At 31.5% G+C, this 17,892-nt stretch overlaps 1 protein-coding gene across 2 annotated transcripts in view; it reads right to left on the minus strand.

The window, feature by feature from the left end:
- Positions 1-324: 324 nt before the first annotated feature.
- LOC118201296 (troponin T-like) overlaps positions 325-17,892 on the minus strand; it is a 32,443-nt gene continuing 14,875 nt past the window's right edge. The window contains exons 2-12 of one of the 2 annotated variants that reach the window (XM_085807752.1): positions 15,432-15,476; positions 15,242-15,293; positions 14,807-14,920; positions 13,612-13,698; positions 12,095-12,271; positions 10,674-10,895; positions 8,415-8,485; positions 8,299-8,320; positions 7,940-8,020; positions 4,982-5,185; positions 325-714 (exon numbers count right to left, since the gene is read on the minus strand). In XM_085807752.1, coding sequence (XP_085663878.1) covers positions 631-714; positions 4,982-5,185; positions 7,940-8,020; positions 8,299-8,320; positions 8,415-8,485; positions 10,674-10,895; positions 12,095-12,271; positions 13,612-13,698; positions 14,807-14,920; positions 15,242-15,247 — 1,068 coding nt within the window. In that variant the 5' untranslated portion in view covers positions 15,248-15,293; positions 15,432-15,476 and the 3' untranslated portion in view covers positions 325-630. The remainder of the gene's footprint in view (positions 715-4,981; positions 5,186-7,939; positions 8,021-8,298; positions 8,321-8,414; positions 8,486-10,673; positions 10,896-12,094; positions 12,272-13,611; positions 13,699-14,806; positions 14,921-15,241; positions 15,294-15,431; positions 15,477-17,892) is intronic. The other variant, XM_085807751.1, reaches the window with a different exon arrangement.

The raw sequence follows: 17,892 nt of genomic DNA on the forward strand, positions 1-17,892 counted from the left end.
AAGGGAGACCGGTTATATGCGTTAAAAAAATTTACCATTTCGAGTTATTACCAAGAACATAACATCTGTTTTTTATTAAACAGTTTTATTTCCTTTTATGCTATATGTTGATATATTATTTATTCCTTAATAATGTATGAATTCATGTTAATTTTAACTCTTATTTTTAATGTACCTTTAGGATTGCAGTGAATCTGCTGAAAATCATTCATTTAATTTTATAAAACAATTCTTTTTTTAGTTCATGAAATTTTTGAGCAAGTATGACTCAATTTTATTTAATCACTTGATTAATTAAATAACTATAACAGAGGTTACAATCAGTTTTGGTTTTGGGCCATATTTTTATTTCCAAAACTAATCATCAATAAATCCTGAAAGTTACTTTTGCATTTGCTATTTTATAATTATTTTAAAGTATATACAAGAAACCGAAATATATGAGCAAATCTGAAAGCTTGGATGAAGACAATTCATTTACATTCCAATAAAGTTTCCATTCAAGGTCGAATTCTTTCCATTCGGGCGTATAAACTGCTGAGCAATTTTGTGAACAAAACTAATGAAGCTGAGCATGCTTTCTTTCCTTTTCTTCGCTTTTTTGGGTCGCCATTTGTATTCAGACTTGAGCTATTCTTCTTCCTCCTCCTCTTCATCCTCCTCCTCTTCATTTTCTTCTTCTTCTTCTTCCTTTTCTTTCTCAGCGTTTTGCGTCTGGTAAAATAAAGTAAAGAATAAATATATAGTTTCTCATGCTTTAAAATTTCTTCGTCTAAATGATGTACTTACCTACTTCCCCTTCACAGATTCTGAAAACTAATTCTTACGCAATTTTGTCAATCTTGAATGTGTAAACAAAATAAGGGAAAGACGCATCCAAGAAAATCACAGCCTAATTCTGAGTCCAAAACAAGAAGAGATGGAATTCTAGTTATTCAAAAAATTATGCTAATTATAGTTTTAATAATTTTCCCATTTGCTTACAAAGAGTTCTAGGATTTAAGTCCCAGTTAATCTCATGTCTTTACAGGAACTCAAAATGCTTGGGAAGGTGTTACATATATCAGTATAACGCACATATCAATATAACAAATGGCCATCCTTAACAGGGTGCGCGTGTAAGATTCATCTTCATATATCACTGAAAATACAAGTTTGATCAAGTAACACTAATACTGAAAGCAATAGTTCCAGCAGAAATTACGAGAAACCGAGAAGCTTTACTGTCTCCTCTTGTACGTGGTAACATGCGCCTCTGCGGAAGGGAGCTCCTCGGTTTTATTTTTAGGCGAAGCTCAGAATTTATAAACTAAAACATAAAACTAAAATATCTCCAAAATCTTTTCCTGAAGTCCGTGTTTATTTTATTATTACAGTAAAGCTGTTGGAAAAATATAAATGATGCTTTTTTGCACATTAACTATTTAAATCTTATGATAACTATAACAAGCCTAAAAACTAGTTAGTATAGCTCTGTGCTTTTATTATAATGTGACTACATTTCAAACTTACATCGAAACAAGGATCTGAACAAGAAATATCATTGTGATACATAAAGCTGCTTTAAACATAACTCACAATTATTTTATTAAGATCTAAAAATAAATGTTGGTCAGTTTAGAGGTTTAACATCAAATTAACAAATACAAATTGAGTTGTAATGCATTATTACACATACGTTCTTGACAAGAAACAAATCAGAACAAGCATGAAGCCTTTTGTGCAATGTTCTGTTTAGAATTTTAAGTTTATAACCAGTGGATTTTCTACATATTGGAAGTAATAGTAGATGAAATTTGCTTTTTCAAAATTTAAATTTAGCCAGTTTACTTTTCAGTTGTCATTTTTAAATTGAATTTTTCTCCTAGAATCCATTTTGTTTTCTTTAATATTCAATTTAACACTCAGTTCAAATTAGTATTTTCATTATTTCAGTCTCATGCGCTTAAATTACAGACGTACTTAAATTTTGTTCGAAACGTCAGATCTCGTATAAGGTATTTAAACAACATTCCACCCAGTTTCGCTGTAGATAATTGTTTACTTACATTTTCTTATTCAGCTCCCAATTAGATAAACGTTTAATTAAATGTGCATATTCTTTTAGCTTCTAAAAAATAAGCTTCTAAATAGTAAAAATATAAGTTTGGTTTATATTTGATATATATATCTTATCTCATATATCTCATCTTTGCTATATTGATACTGAAAATAGTTATTGAAAGCAAATTGCTTGCCATTTTCATTTGTGGTTTCTTTAAAAAAATAAAAACTGTGGATTTTTTTATACGAAATTACTTCTATAAGGCGAAGTATCTTATTTTGATAACTTTTATGGCATTATTTAGCTATTATAATTTCTTACTTCTAGTCTTCAAGCGTTACAATATTCATTTTAAACGCATTTTTCCTAAACAATTCTTTTGCTAAATAATGTATACATACAAGAATAAGTTAACATATTATTGTACAGATAAAAACAAATCCTTCTTAACTTCTTATATCCAATATGAAATGTTATCTTACCATATTAGTTAAAAAGTGTTAAATATTACTTACTTTTCATACATAAGCAACGAAGAATTTTAATAAAGCAATAGCACAATCAAACACGAAATTTAGGTAATAAAAAGGTGCTTTACTCATCTCATCACAAATTCAAAAAATATGTATATGCGCATAAATGCATATCCACTGGCTAAATTTAGCACCTTTTCCTTCTACATAAGCAATACTGTTATTTTAAATTTTTTAACAATTTCTGCACAGAAGTTAACATACTTTAAATACATTCATGTTCATCCTAAATTCGTCTTAAATACTATTCATGTAATTACAACAAAACTTTTAGATACAACGCTATTGATAATATATTTTTCAGGAATACTTATAAGGAAAATAAACTTAATTATATAAAACAATATGTGAAAAATTCAAACCTAGAAATATATTCCTACACCGTTACTCATGCATATCCATTTTCATGATAAGGAATTCGAAAACTTCCACTACTTCTCAACCTGAACCCTTGAAATAATAATGCGAACGTGAAGACATTTGGGGGGTGGGGTGAGAAGAGGAAGTAAGAAACGCCCAACAGCTGAAATTATAAATCTATAAATCTGGCAAATAGCTCACAGATGTTGCGTTTCCTAAATCAGAAAAAATATAATTCCTGCCCCGAAATAAAGTTTACTATTTGTTGTTGGCACGGCAATAAGTTCTAATATTTAACTTCATCCGTTCTATAATATTACAAGGCTTTATTTTTTAATAATTTTTTTTATTATTGTGTAAAATATACTTTTTCAGCTCCAGTCAGTGGTTCCCCGAAAAAAAAAAAAAAAAAAGCACTTTTGTTTTTAATTTGAGCAACACTGTAGATAAGATTGGGCTTTTCTGCTTTCGACTGGGGTTAATCCTAACTCTAATGTAATTGCTAATGCACTTAACTGAATGTAACTGATAATTCGCCAATCTTCATTTTCGCCATGTGCAAGCTGCAATATTTTTAATACGAGATTCGGCTCAGAGTTTAGATCTATTCCTAAGGGTTCTTGAGAACAAAATTTAGGAAGCAAAGGGTTAAAAGTCGTCCAATACTTATATTCAATAGAAGATTAATTATACAGACGTTTTCGTCATATTTAAGTTTAATTTATTCCTTTCAATATATTAATGGTCTAATAATATTCGTTGCTTATGAACTATATTTCTTTTACATAATTAATAGAAAGGCAGTGTAATTTTCGAAATAAAGAAAGACTGATGAATTTCGCAATTAATTAAAAATTGAATATCTATACAAATTAACTTTCAAGTATATTTCCAATACTTTAAAGCACCATGTTAGCTTTCAAATACACTGCCTCTTCATAATAGCTATACATTGTTTTTTCCCGGGAAAACGGCCAACCGTAACTTTAATTATAACCGTTACTACTAGATACTTGAACTCACATCTAACTAACATCAGATGCCTGAGATCAGAACTAACATCTAAATGCCTGAGATCAGAGTTTCGTGGTAGACGCTGAAGGCGGATAAACAGAAAGACGTTCCATTCTCCATTCAAAGCTTCATTTTTTTTAAAAAAATAATTTTGTATAACTCTAAACAAATGTTGCTTAGTTTCGAGGGTGTTAGAACTTCTTTCACCTAATATGTATACTTTCAGATATTCGTGATGATACCTTTCTTGTATAACTCCAGTCCTGCCACATTTTAAGTAGCGTTCATATTTGTAACTAGTATATCATCTCATGTTGACAGCTTTATAAAGACTGTGTGTCAATCATATTTTCACTGTGGCCAGAGTTGTTATGATACGATGAGTACTATCAGATCGATTATTTCAGACCTTTAAAAAAGTGGTCTAATGTAGTAGGTGATATTTCTTTTTACATTCAAAATGTCAACACTGAAAAGTATTCTGTAGCTGTTAACGTTTTAAAGTGCGTTAGCACAGAAAGCATTAAAATATTAAACACTGTTTATAGGGTTCCCCTTATTTTATATGACAAATTATTTTAAGTTTCATATTTTTCCTGAACCTCTCATTTTCCCCTAGCATTTCCTCGCCAGGATGCAAATTTAAAGTCATGTGAAAATGAGTATTTAAAATTATACGTAAAGCCAAGAGGCAAAGTCATTGTTGGGGTCCCGTAAGTCGCATTCGCGAAAAGCCCCGCGTTCCAAGTATTCTGATTAAATCCCCACATTAAAGGAAATAATAAGCATACGCTGATGTCAAGGTAAGAGGCTTTCAAAACTTCAGTTGAGATTGACCTCCATTTCATAAATCTGCCAATATTAAAACTGTAATGAAATTAACCCGTTTGACTGAAATTAACTTTCAACATTTAATTAGGCATTTTATAATTTTTGGCGCTTTATTGATTAATTTTTGACATATAGTATTGCAATCTTTATTAATCATTAAATTTCGAAGGTTGTTTGAATGTTAAAAGAAATCACTTACATTCCCCATTGACTCAGGATTCTCTCCAGGCATAAAAGAAATATCTTCTTCCTCTTCGACAGGTTCTCGGGCTTCTGGTTTCTCTTTACTTTTGGGTGCGGTGGGGTCCCACTTTGGAAGGCGGGAAGGACCACGTTCTTTGAAATTTTTTATTTTATTCTCCCACTCGGAGGCAACAGACGCTTCTATCTGAGACATATATCCCTGTTTAAATAATTATTAATTAAATTCTCATTTTTCAATTATAAAAATTTCACTTTGCTCAGTATTCAGTTTCTATACATTCAGATATACTTTTAGAATTTTAATCACCAATGCCTTTTCTTGCTAGATTCAATAATAGAAATATTACAATTGTGTTTTTCAATTTATCTGACTACTCATTTCTGAAACAAGGTACGAAAACGACTAAAACATTATGGAAGGTAACCATTATGATGATGCAGATGGCCTTCACCAAGTTTATGAAACTATATAAATAAACTTTTTATTAATCCCTTCTGATGAGGAGTTGTCTTCCTGTGAGAAGAACAGGTAACGCAAGTGAGGTTTGCAAAGGCCAAACCTGAACATCATATAACTAGCTTAGAGTCTGTCAAAGATTTCGAACCTTATAGAGTGGTCACATTCCGTCGTGGCCACCTTAAACCTTCAAAATATGGTCCAAGAACAGAAAGTTTATGAACTCATGGCTACATGTCATCTGGCCATAACCCAACAATTTTGTAGGTGAGCGAAGCCTGTGGTACAGGCTAACAACATAAAGGAAAATGTTGCTGACGAATAAGAATAATGAGGTGTTTTTAATGTTATTTCGAAAATTATAACGTGTTTCAAAAATGACTTTAGAATGGTAATTTCATCGCTTTATATTAATGTCTGACAGATGTTGATCAAAGTGGATATTTGTATAATTGTCTTTTTCACCAACTACCGAAAGGGCAGTGCACATGCTACTGCATTCAGGTAACAGAAAGGTTTTCGTGCTCTCAAAAATCATTTATTTTACATATTCTATTACTATTAAGTTAACTACTTTTCTATTTCTTAATTCAAAAGCTTTATCCATTTATAATGGTAGTAACAACAAATATTAATTGGGAAGAAATGCTGGGTATAATTGAAGGAAAATATTTCTACTTAATCAGCTCTATGAATCCTGATTTATGTTTTTTAAGTAACTTACAAAGCGAGTAGTATTAAATAGCTTATATTCCACAAAATATAATATATTCATTACAAATATATAGAAAACCTCTGAGCCAGAAATTAAATAAACTCTTTGAAAATTAACTAGTAACATTTTGAAATTTGGTAAACAGAACAGAATGTGAACATCAGTTTCAGTATAAGAAGTAAAAACATCGTATTTTCAGTTTCACACCATCTCATAGCGAGCATTCCTCAAGATATATTTTATCAACATTTAATGGCCAAGTGCGAAAGAGTTCTGCTTCAGTGCATCTCTCCTTCTCCTCCACATACTAATACTCTTACATTAAACTTTCTAACTACAACATGCCCGGAAAATTTCACGAAATATGTGCTTTCCCATTCCCGAGTGTCTCACTTCCTTACTAATGTACGTTTTCTTTTACATGCTAAAAATGGTTTTTCTCTACATTCAGTGTACAGCCAATATTATTTTAATCTACACGACTGCACACCGTCTTAGTATTTTTGGGGAAGACTGCTTCAAATTTTGTGTATCATATGTCTTAAAGAGGAAAAGATTTACGCTAAATAAATATATATTAAAAATGCAATAAATTAACCGTTTGACCTTCATAATGAGAGTGAGCCAGGAAGAAATAAAATATCAAAGCTCTAAAATTTAAAACTTGTAGCTTCATTAGTGATGACATATTTATAATGGAAGGAGAGTATCTGGCATTTATTTTTAGACTTCGAGGAAAAGAATTAATGTTAAGAAAAGAATTTTTAATTTCTTCATGTACGTAATTGCTGCATTAAAATTTGTTATATAAAGATGAAAACTAAGAATCAGATTATCCATGGTTAACACATTCCAGAACAAACTACGGATACATGAAACGACGGATAACAGTGAACCCTACGTAGAACAAGATATCCACACAGCATACATAATACGAGGAAGTTTAAACCATAAATTTGGAGATTATGAATATCATAAACAATATTAAAATATACAGTACATAATATTACTTCATATATTGTAATATTTAATGCAATAATGCAACATTTACTCTTTCAAACTCTTGTTTTCTGTTTAAAGGCTAAAGCATCACAGCTTTTCTTACGTTCAAAAACACTGTAAGCATTACTACTCTTATGCTTGGTAACCACTGTAACGCAAATAAAACCCTACTGAGAACGAGAGCTGCGATAGAATACCGTTAGTGAGAATAGGGTGATTGCTCCTCCATAGCTATCAGAAAAGCGCAGTTCTCGAGGAACCTGTATGACGTTATGAAAGATGACCATATTCATCTCCCCTGGCATTAAGTTACACCCGTTAGGAAAGTGTATGCACATGCGTGTAGTCGTTATTACTGCGGTAAAAGTGATTTCTACGTGCTCAGTATACACTTAGCTTCTTTCGGTGGCTCTATTTCACATTTGCCCATAGACTGTTTTTGTTTCAGAGAGTCTGTATTTCAGGTGCGCGGAATAAAAGTTCATGGACTTGGCCATAGGCTACTTATCATTTGGCGCAAATTTTGAAACTTCAAACGGTTTCGTTGTGACCCCCCAGATAATTTAAAAGCGGATAGTGAACCCGCGGATACAGGGGTTCAATGGTAAATGCGTTAAACTACATTTTATTTTTATATGATACAAAAATAGGATAGCGCTTACTAAAGTCTTAAACCATTGTTAAATTTTAACCAAAATTAAGAACAACACTTCTTAATTCTTGAATACAAATACTTAGGAATCTACACTGAGAAAGAAATGTAAATTTTTGTAATTTACCCCTTCATAGAGAGACTTCTTGTCAACAAAACTTCTTCTGTCAAGACGCCTTTCGTACTTACTGGCAACCTGAATCATAGGCTGAAAATAAAATGTAGTAATACATCAAAACATAACATATTCAGAGGCGTAGCTATAAAATATCATTAATAGTGACTTCAATAAGCTTAGTAATTATTCTTGGGAACTTAAGCAAACAGTTTTTTGTTTCGAAAAATGAAAATTTCTTTGTGAAAAGGAATGTTACGGGAAGTGTTTAATGCCAAGTAAAAAGACAGCATTTTCATATTAATCATATGTAGTTCCGTATTTTGCTGAACACTAAACAGCTTCTTTAAAAAATAAAGAACAGAACTTACCGGGTACTTTCCACTCAGTGCACTAAAAGAAAAAATCATTTATTTAACCATTAGTAAATGCAGTAAATATATATTAAAAAATACCTAGTGAAAAAAATATTGAAACCTTTACTCACTCTGGATCCAAACCCTTTTTCAAGGCTTTACTCCTGTTAATTTGTCTTTGCCTTTCACTTAATTCTTTCAGCTGAAAAATGTATTAAATTGTATTATAATCGCGTGCATAATTAAGCTTTTCTTGAAATAATTTCAATTCATTTTGAAGGAAAACGAAATGCTTATTGAAGAATAAAAATGATTCAAAAAAGTAATGAAGCTTTTTCATTGAATTTGTAAAAAGTACGTACAAATGGTTAAAAAAAAATTAAATAAATTTTAATATAATATCTGAAATATAGAAAACAGGATAAAATTAAATTTTAATTTATTGTACTTTAAATTTTAATTTAAATTGCGTCTTCAAACACAGCGACTGCTGCTCGACAGCTAATGTATTTGCTTTTTATTTTTAGAGGATACTTTTCCTAAATTCTTTAAGAGCGTAAACCAGTGTTTGGCTGTAATTAGCCGTTTTTACCAATGTTAAAGTTTTCTGCGGTTCTTGTATTGTATTGTTTGTAAAAGTCCAATAGCGTACAATTACAGTCTGTTACGGCTTGTTAAATATATCTAGGCTACAGATGTGGGGAGGAGAAAAGTAATTAAACAGTCGTAAGCCTACGTGGATGGCTGCGTTACATACTCTGAAAGACATGACCTTCAGAAAACAAAAGCTAAACTATTTTCGAAAATTTCAAGTAATTGCAAAATGATGAAAACACGAGCTCCTGGGACAGATTCGTCAAAAATTCACATGATTTTAATTTTTCACCACCTGTCATGTTACAATATTAAGTTAACACTGTGATAAAATTGCACATATTTCAAGTGCTACATAAAAGTGTTACGAAAATAATAAGCACCAATTTTAGTACTCAGTTACATATTTTTGACAATTAATATGATGTCAGAATTATTTCATAATATCCTCGCTAATTTTGTAGACACACTAGGTAATTTTTCAAAGCAGGAGATGTGAAAATGAACAACGCCGGAAATCGAACCATGGACCTCTGGAATACGTGCCGAGCGTGCTGACCACTACACTACGAAGGCATGCTAAGAGGGCGGGAGAAATACCTTATAGTTTACTCTTCTCTCTGATTTGAATGCCATTTACCCCACAAGCATTTTTATATTGCTATTTATTTCATAATATGATAAAGCTACCTTGAATTATTCAGTATGACAAAGCAAGATATGTTTTTTGTGTGATATATTTTGAGATGATATAGTCTTGAGAAGAAGAACCTGGATTATTCATAATTAGTTTTATAACTTTTTAAGGTTATAATGTTAATTAACCAATTTTTATGATTTTGATCTTTAACTCTTTTTTTCCGTATTCCTCAATAGAAAGCAAATTAGTTTTGAGAGTATTTAAGTTGAGGGTTTGAACCTTAGAGAGAGAGAGACAGAACTTCTGGCATTCACGTCTGCTGCTAGTTTTTTCACCACCAGTTCCACTATTTAAAAGTGATATTCTGGCTTTTGTATTCTCGGCAGCCGATGGTTTAAACTTAAGCCAGTTTTTTGCTTCGAAAAAAACTGGCTTAAGAAACTGGCACCGAAGAAATAACTGATCCATAGACTATGTTACCACGTTTGAATTTTATTGTCTGCTATTGCTTAATTTGAATAGCCACGAGTGGTGATTTGTTTGCAGCAGAAATTGTGCCCTTTAGATTCAGTTCAGACTAAATTAAATAAAAAGGCTATTTTAAAACCTTTTTCAGTATATTGTTGCAATTTGCAACGTAGCAGTAACTCGTTGTCTTATCTAGTAGTAGAGTCTGCAGGACTACAGATTCGAGATCAACAGCAACCCTATAATTTTATCTACACCAACTAAAGACAGTTGGTGAAGACGACAGTCTAAGGAAGATGTTTTCACAGATCATGGAGATTTGTTTATGGAAGAGAAAGGAGAATATATGTAGTCGGTAAAATCAAAGAAAATTATCATGAAAGAAGAAAGATGTGTTCAAGAATTGTGCTATTATTAATAGTCATTTAACGAGCATTTCCTAGAATGCTGAGAACCTTTTATAAAGGGAAAAATGCTTTACTAACATATTTCGCGAAGAAAGACATTTACATATATTTATGACTAGGCTTAAGTTTGGAAGTTTTTAATTGAGCAATTACTAGACAGACAACGATAATATAAAACAAAACTAACTAATTGGTTCAATTTTTTGTTAGAGTAAATGTTAAGTTTCCAGAATAAGCTAGCAAAGCAAAGGGTTTTTAAAAAAATAGTATAATATTCTTACGTCATATTCTTGTCGTTTCCTTCTCTCTTCCAAATCATATTTCTCGCTTTCTAATCGGACTATGCACTGCCAAAGCTCTTGAGCTTTCTGCCTCAATTCAGCTACTGTTAAATTTTCGATGTTCAATGGTTTGACTCGAACCGCAATTGCGATTTTCTTGTCTTCAGCAAGTTGCTCCTTTGTTTTGGCCATCTCATTTCTCATGTACAGAGCAGATGGAAACTGAAATAAATACCAATACATATCACTCTAAAACGTTATAGAAATAAAAATGAAAGTGTTGTATCAGCTATGTAAATAGTTTTAAGAAAGGTACTTAAAAATTGAGTTCAAAATAAAAGATTTTCTAAAGGCAACTTAGCTGCTTACTCAGCATCGTTACTCTAAGCATTAACGTACATTATAACTATCAGGGTAGCGTCATTACGTATATTTTAAAACAGGAAACATAGAAATTGAGCAGTGCCCTCGCCAGGAATCGAACCCTGGACCTTTCGATTGTTAGCCGGGTGTGCTTTCTAGTTACATCACGAAAGAAGACTGTAAGGAGGGAAAAATGGTACAATTTTCCTCACTTAACGGACAACTGAGGAGAAGGGGAACAAACGCCATATCATGGTCGTGATGAATTATCGTCCGCCACCTTTCTTTAGTTCGGGCGCCATTGTAGGGTCATTAGGTTTATTTTGGAGCACAAAATGTGAAAAATGAGCAATGCCTTTGTCGTGATTTCAGCTCTAGACCTTCCGACTGCTAGCCGGATGTGCTCTCTAATTACATCATGAAGATACCCGGTATGGAAGGAGAATAGCCATACAACCGTAACATCATACTTAAAAATTTGGGACACAGAATTATGAGAAAGAATGCCTTATTTTAACAGTTAAAATGCATCATAAAAATATATATGAAAATTTATATATATATATAAAATAATTAAACATATATGAAAAATATCGATATTAAACAATCAGACAAAAATTTTATATTACATTTCTTAGTTTATAATAATCATTAATACTTTGTTTGTAAAGTTAATTTTCAAATCTTCGTCATCCAGTTGATGTTTAGACAAAAAAAAAAAAAAAATCAATAGTAAGGAGCATTTTAAAGATAATGTACTACTCAGTAAAACTATTTGTATTTTGATATGCATATATATATATGGCTAGTGGTGTATTTATTCCTGGCTGACGAGTATTGTCAAAATGCTGAATGATACTTAATAAATATAATGTCTAGTATTTAATAAGTTTTTATTTAAAAATGTATTTTAATTAATGCATTGGGATAATGCCAAAAAATTTTACAGCACTAAAAATTCGTTATATGAATGAAATTACGGTGCCCTAGGTAGCCTAGACTTAGGTACCCTAGGTGAGCAAGGGACTATAAATTAGCACTTCGTATATCCCTCTTACCTTCTCGAGAGCAGGATGCAGTGAACCATCTTCATTTCGTTTCGTTATGACAAAGTTTGGCGTCACTGGTTCCTGGATTTTGTTTCGCTGTAGAGCTTCTTGCATCGCTTGTCTTTTTCTCTCTGCTTCTTCCAATCTTTTCTTCTTGGCTTCCCCTTCTCTGGCTTTCTTCTCTTCCTGAAATGTATAAAAATTAGTAATTTTTAGTAATTAGCAAGCGCGAACAGCAGGCTGTTTGGGAGAATTTTGTCCAAGTTGACAAGCTCAAAGATATTAACATCCCAAATGGTGAGCAAGGGACATGTAACTATAAATTAGCTTTTTTAAAGGCATTGAACGCAGGTACCGAAGTATTATGAAATCAAGTGCTAAGACGTGAGCAAATGTTTGTAAAAATAAATAAAATTTGAAATAATACTTTAACCAAACATGTTTCTCGAATAATTTGTTTGCAGATAAAATCCATACCACTTTTATTTTAATTACCCGAAGTGCTTGTGATTATTTCAGGGAAGCTTTGTAAAAGTGAAATTATACTAATTAATTAGAAATAAAATAAAGTAAATCAACAATTGTATTTTGGACAGATACGCATGTTTAACCGACCTTGAACATTCGAATACGAATTATTAATAAAGAAAACATTGCACTAACACTCAAAGACGAAATGCAAATAAATTTCTCTCCTTCATCTTCTGTATAGAGTGAGTCAACTCTAACTTTTATGTCTATTGATAAAAGCTTTTCACGTTTTTAACATTTGATTTAATTTTTTTTATTAAAATGCCTGCTATCCATTCAATTTAACTAATAATAATTGCGCTAGTAAAATAATCCATAAGTGTAACTCCGTTGATAAATCAATATTACAGTAAAGTAATGTTTGGATCGATCTGTATTGGCAAAGCTTTTTTACTTACTACGTGTTCCGCCTTAGGCACTACACGGAAAGGGAGGGATGCCCCGTAGAGATCTTTTTTTAAGGGAAACTGGCTCGCAACCACGTTACACACGGAAAAAAACCACGAAAACGCCCATGCAGCCAGCCCGTTCACAGGGACTCGAACCGAACTACTAATCTTCAGCGGCTTTTACCGCTGATGGGCACTGTTGAAAGGCTTAGGAAATGATTTTCACTACACGGTACTACATTTACCCTGGAATTTGTGTGATTGAGCAGTAGTTAAAAATGTACTGTATTTTGAATCAAGTCAAAGAATTCCAACCAAACCCTTACAAGTTGAAAAACAACCTGAAGATATTTTTATTCCCTTCTCCTTAGTTTTTTACGTGTCCAGCCAACAATTTTAGAGCTTCAAAGCAAAAAAAATTTTCAACTCTGAGTTACACTCATTAACTTGATAACGGGTTTAAGGAATAACCCGCTTACTAGAATCAGATTTAAGTGTTCCAAATTTTAATTTCATGCACCAAAGGTAAATTTTTGAATGACAAGACTATTAAATATTCTTTCTACAGGAACGTACCATGAATGTTGAAAAAATAAGACAAGTTACCATTTCTTTGATTCTTTGAGCTTCTTGCTGCTTTTTCAAGGCAAGTAATTTCTTTTCTTCTTCTTTCCTCCGTTCTTTTCTTTTTATCTGCATAAAATATCTGTTTTAAGAAGTTTAAGATAGTATGAAATATTATTAATACTTTATCATAATTTGTCAATAATGTGGAAAATCTTAATTAATTATTGTAAAAAATGCAAAAACTTTAGGCTAAATTTTATGCACTCAATAAATTAACTAACAGTATAACGTACTATATTATAAAATACTTGAAAGTTGAGAAAGTTAATCAGATTATTTTTATCAGAAATTTTTATGTAAAGTTTGATGTTAATTAAACCGCATAACTTATTACTATTATTATCTCCCACCAGGATGCAAGTGTATAAAAGAACGGATGCAAGTGTATAAAAAAATAACCACGTGTACATAAGAGCGGAGATCTTGAAATTTATGAAGACAGCTGTTGGTGGCGACTGTGGTCTACGTGATACTCTTTCCCTAGCTCATTAGAATTGTTTAGTTCGGCTTTGGCTAGCTGTGTTGCTTACGTACTCGTATTTAGAAAGTCTGGGACAAAGCTTGATAGGATTTTGCTTTACAAATTCAAGTGTTAATTACTTAAACTTTACTTTTAATAGTTTTCTATTAGTTTAAAGCCCACAAATAACGGAAACTGATTTGCAAACGACAGCTGTGCCTGCTGTTAAATTCAAAGGCTTAAAAAAGCATTATTTAAACTTTCTGAGTTGGGATTGTTTTACCGAAAGCGATGATAAGTCGTCTGACAGTTCCAGAAGGAACAGAAGTTTACTTAAGAAATTAATTCCTATAAATTAATCCATTATTTGAAGCCAGAAATATATTTTAGAGCCGCACTTACAATTTCAGTATTGCGAAAAAATCTCAAGCATACTTTAAAACAGAAGATTTTGTAATATTTTTTTAATTAATTTAAACTGTAAATGCAGTTATTATAATTAATTAAATAATAATTATATGGGAAACATAAAAACTTAATTAATAATAATTCTGATTTAAAATGAGCAAAACTTGGTCTTGCTCTATAAAACCCACCCATCAGTACTACTGAATGTAAGGTTTCGCTTCGAGTTTAAGTAATAATTGACTTTTAAATAACAATTTAAACCCTAATAACAGGAAAGTGAATTTTTATTTTAATTCTTGTACTCACCTGGCGTTCTTTAAGTTTCCTTAATTCCTCCTCTTCTTTAGCCCGTTGTTTCTTTCGCTGCTCAATGTATTCAGCCCACATTGCTTCTTCTTCTTCCTTTTTTTTCCTCATCTTCTGTATTTAAAAATACATAAATTGTTAATAAATAGATGACAGGGAAAGAACGGATGACGAGAACAAATTAGAAAAATAATCATGATTATGCTTCTTTTAATTTTTGAATTACTAACTATATTATAAAAATTTCACATTAAAGTATTTGTCCTGAGTTTCTAATTTAAGTATAACTTTCAGTTTGTCCTTTTAAAATAAAAAGTTACAGATCTAAACTAAACAGACCTGCAAACAAAATTACCGTTTCCTTTTTAGTATACTTAATCCTGAAATAAATAACAAAGATTAATTTTGAATTGTTATTATGACGGTTAAATATACCTCCATTGCTAGCTCCGCTTCTGATATTTCTGTCTTGGGTTGAGGCTCTTCCCTACAAAATAAAATGTTAAATCAAATTTGGAAACGCAAACGCTAATTGCATGAATGCCTTTTCTTCCTATTTTAAGTAAATCAAAACTTGACGTAATTAATTCAATTTGCATTAAATCTTGTAATCTAAAATACTTAACTTATGCGTGGAAAATGAAGAAATCCTTGCGAAACTTACTTCTTCCTATTAAGAGAGAAAATTATTCCATTAAATTCAAGTAGAATTTACCATTGATGCATATCTGAATAATACAGAGGTTTTCAAACCTTAAATGAAATTAAACTGTTTTCTACCCTGATGCCGAAATGAGATGAGAAGATAGTCTCCCTTTCTCAAACATGGTTTAATTTTACGAAAATAGTTGCATGATCAATACATCAAACATGTTAATAAATGAAGTCGGCAAAATACATCTATTAGGCTGCAGAGTCATTAGGTTATTTGAAAGCAGGAGACAAGAAAAATGAGTAATGCCCACGCCGAGACTCGAACCTGGAGCCTTCGAATACGCGCCGAATGTGCTACCGTTACATCACCTGGAAGGGACGGAAAAAATACCTTATATACTCCCCCTTTTGAAGTGAGGCTGGAGATTAAGGGACCCAGTCGCCAAATATTGGCGGGGACGAATTATTGTCCACCATTTTGTGTTCGTCATTTGTAGAATCATTCGTTTTTTGTTTTGTTTTGTTTTGTTTTAAAGCAGAAGAGGTGAAAAATGTGCAGTGCCCTCTCCGGCACTCGAACCCTCGACCTCTCGAATACGTGCCGAATGCGCTACTGTTACGCTGCGTAAGCATGCGGAAAGGTAGGAGAAAATACATTGTAAAGTTAAGAGTTATTATTAAGTTATTATTAAATAATATTAGTTAAGAGTTATTATTAAATAATATTAAGTTTAGCTAACGCTAAACTAAATATTATTTCCTCAGTATATATGAACAAGATTTTTTTCATTTACAACCTTCATTCATATTCAGCTGGTACCAACCTTCATTCATATAGAACTGGTTTCATTCATATTCACCCAAACTGCTACCAGGTAGCTGTGGTACCAGGTATCATACCACGTTTTGGATAATATTTTTTATTTACAAAAGACACTGGCAATGATTTCAATGTTAAGAGTGGCAAAATATTTAAACGAAAACATACTTCCAATCACGCAGCTCATTATACGTTTCTGTATATAATTCGTGATGTCAGTTTTCAGCCTTAAGTTGGACAAACAACTTTTATTTATAAACACCGTCCCACAAGGCATAATAAGCAGTTTAGTAATGAAAGGGGAAAATGCTATTCTGTGTCTAATCTACATTGATTATTTACTGCCTATGAAAATGCTGGCACTGAAATTCGGATGGTATAGGGAACTGCTTATTCGCTTCTAAAACGCAGAATTTTTTTAAATCTTTATTTATTAATTTTTTTATTATTTTTTTTACAAAACTAATAAATTAATGCCTTGAAAAGATTTTAGATTGTTTTTTCCGCACCAGCTATTGTAAAAATGTTTGTTTATAGCTCTCATTTATTTACTGTTATTTTTTTAGTTCAATTCGCATTTTCTAGAACTTTTATAGACTAACCTCTATTTTTATATTAATTAGCTGTAATTTGAACACATATGCATTTAAAAAGATAACAAATAACTGTATGAATTTCTTCCTGTGAGACATTGTATAAGTGTTCTTATTACATATTGGTATGATAATAGAGGCATTACTCAATTTAAGACTAAACTTGTAATTAAATCATATTCTGTACATATATTCACATTTTCAGAAAAATTAGATCTGGAGCCTTTAAAATACTTACGCTGTACTGTTCTATACATTTCATCACTACATTAGAGATTCCTGCTGTCTATTCAACTAGTTGAAATACAAAATTATTCCTTAATTTCACAACGCGGTCTACAGATTTGCCAACACACAGTAGAATATTTCAGCAGTAGATATCAAATAGAGTAAGAGATGTTTCCTTTGGACTAAGAAAAGTACCCCAAGTCGAAATTTTAAATTAAAGAACACCTTATTTTCACTTTGCGGGTTGCATTAATTACGAGATTAATTGCATCTGACGCATATTTCTTAAAATTTCTCTATTAATTTAAAATTTCATTGGCATAAGTATTCGAAATATCCTGTTTTTGTGACTGCCTTTTACATTTGCTTGTGTAAGAAAATATTGATATGACATACAGGTAGAAGTATGGGAGACATCAGCAATGTACCATGGGTCAAATGATAATGGTTCCCATACTAACTAACTATTTAAAAATTTTCAAGCTTTATAAGAATTCACAAAGAATGGTTGAGGAAATGAGCAACTAAAGCTTTCCAAAGGATCTAGAGTTTACCTATTATTGTATATCGTGCAATCCCACTGTACAGTATTTATTAAACATCCAGATTTAGGACATAAATATATAGTTTAGTTTCAATACAATATAGTTTCAATACAATTTGAAATTCACAAATTAAATTGAACATATGTTTTGGTGTAACAAAAATATTCATAATAATTATACAGATAATATAATAAGTACTGGGGACACAATGTTATATTGAACTGCAATAATAATAAAGATATATTC

Source organism: Stegodyphus dumicola, chromosome X1 (genome assembly GCF_044657685.1).
Source record: "Stegodyphus dumicola isolate Sdum_Otavi_A_Nest chromosome X1, ASM4465768v1".
Classification (NCBI taxonomy): Eukaryota; Metazoa; Arthropoda; class Arachnida; order Araneae; family Eresidae; genus Stegodyphus; species Stegodyphus dumicola.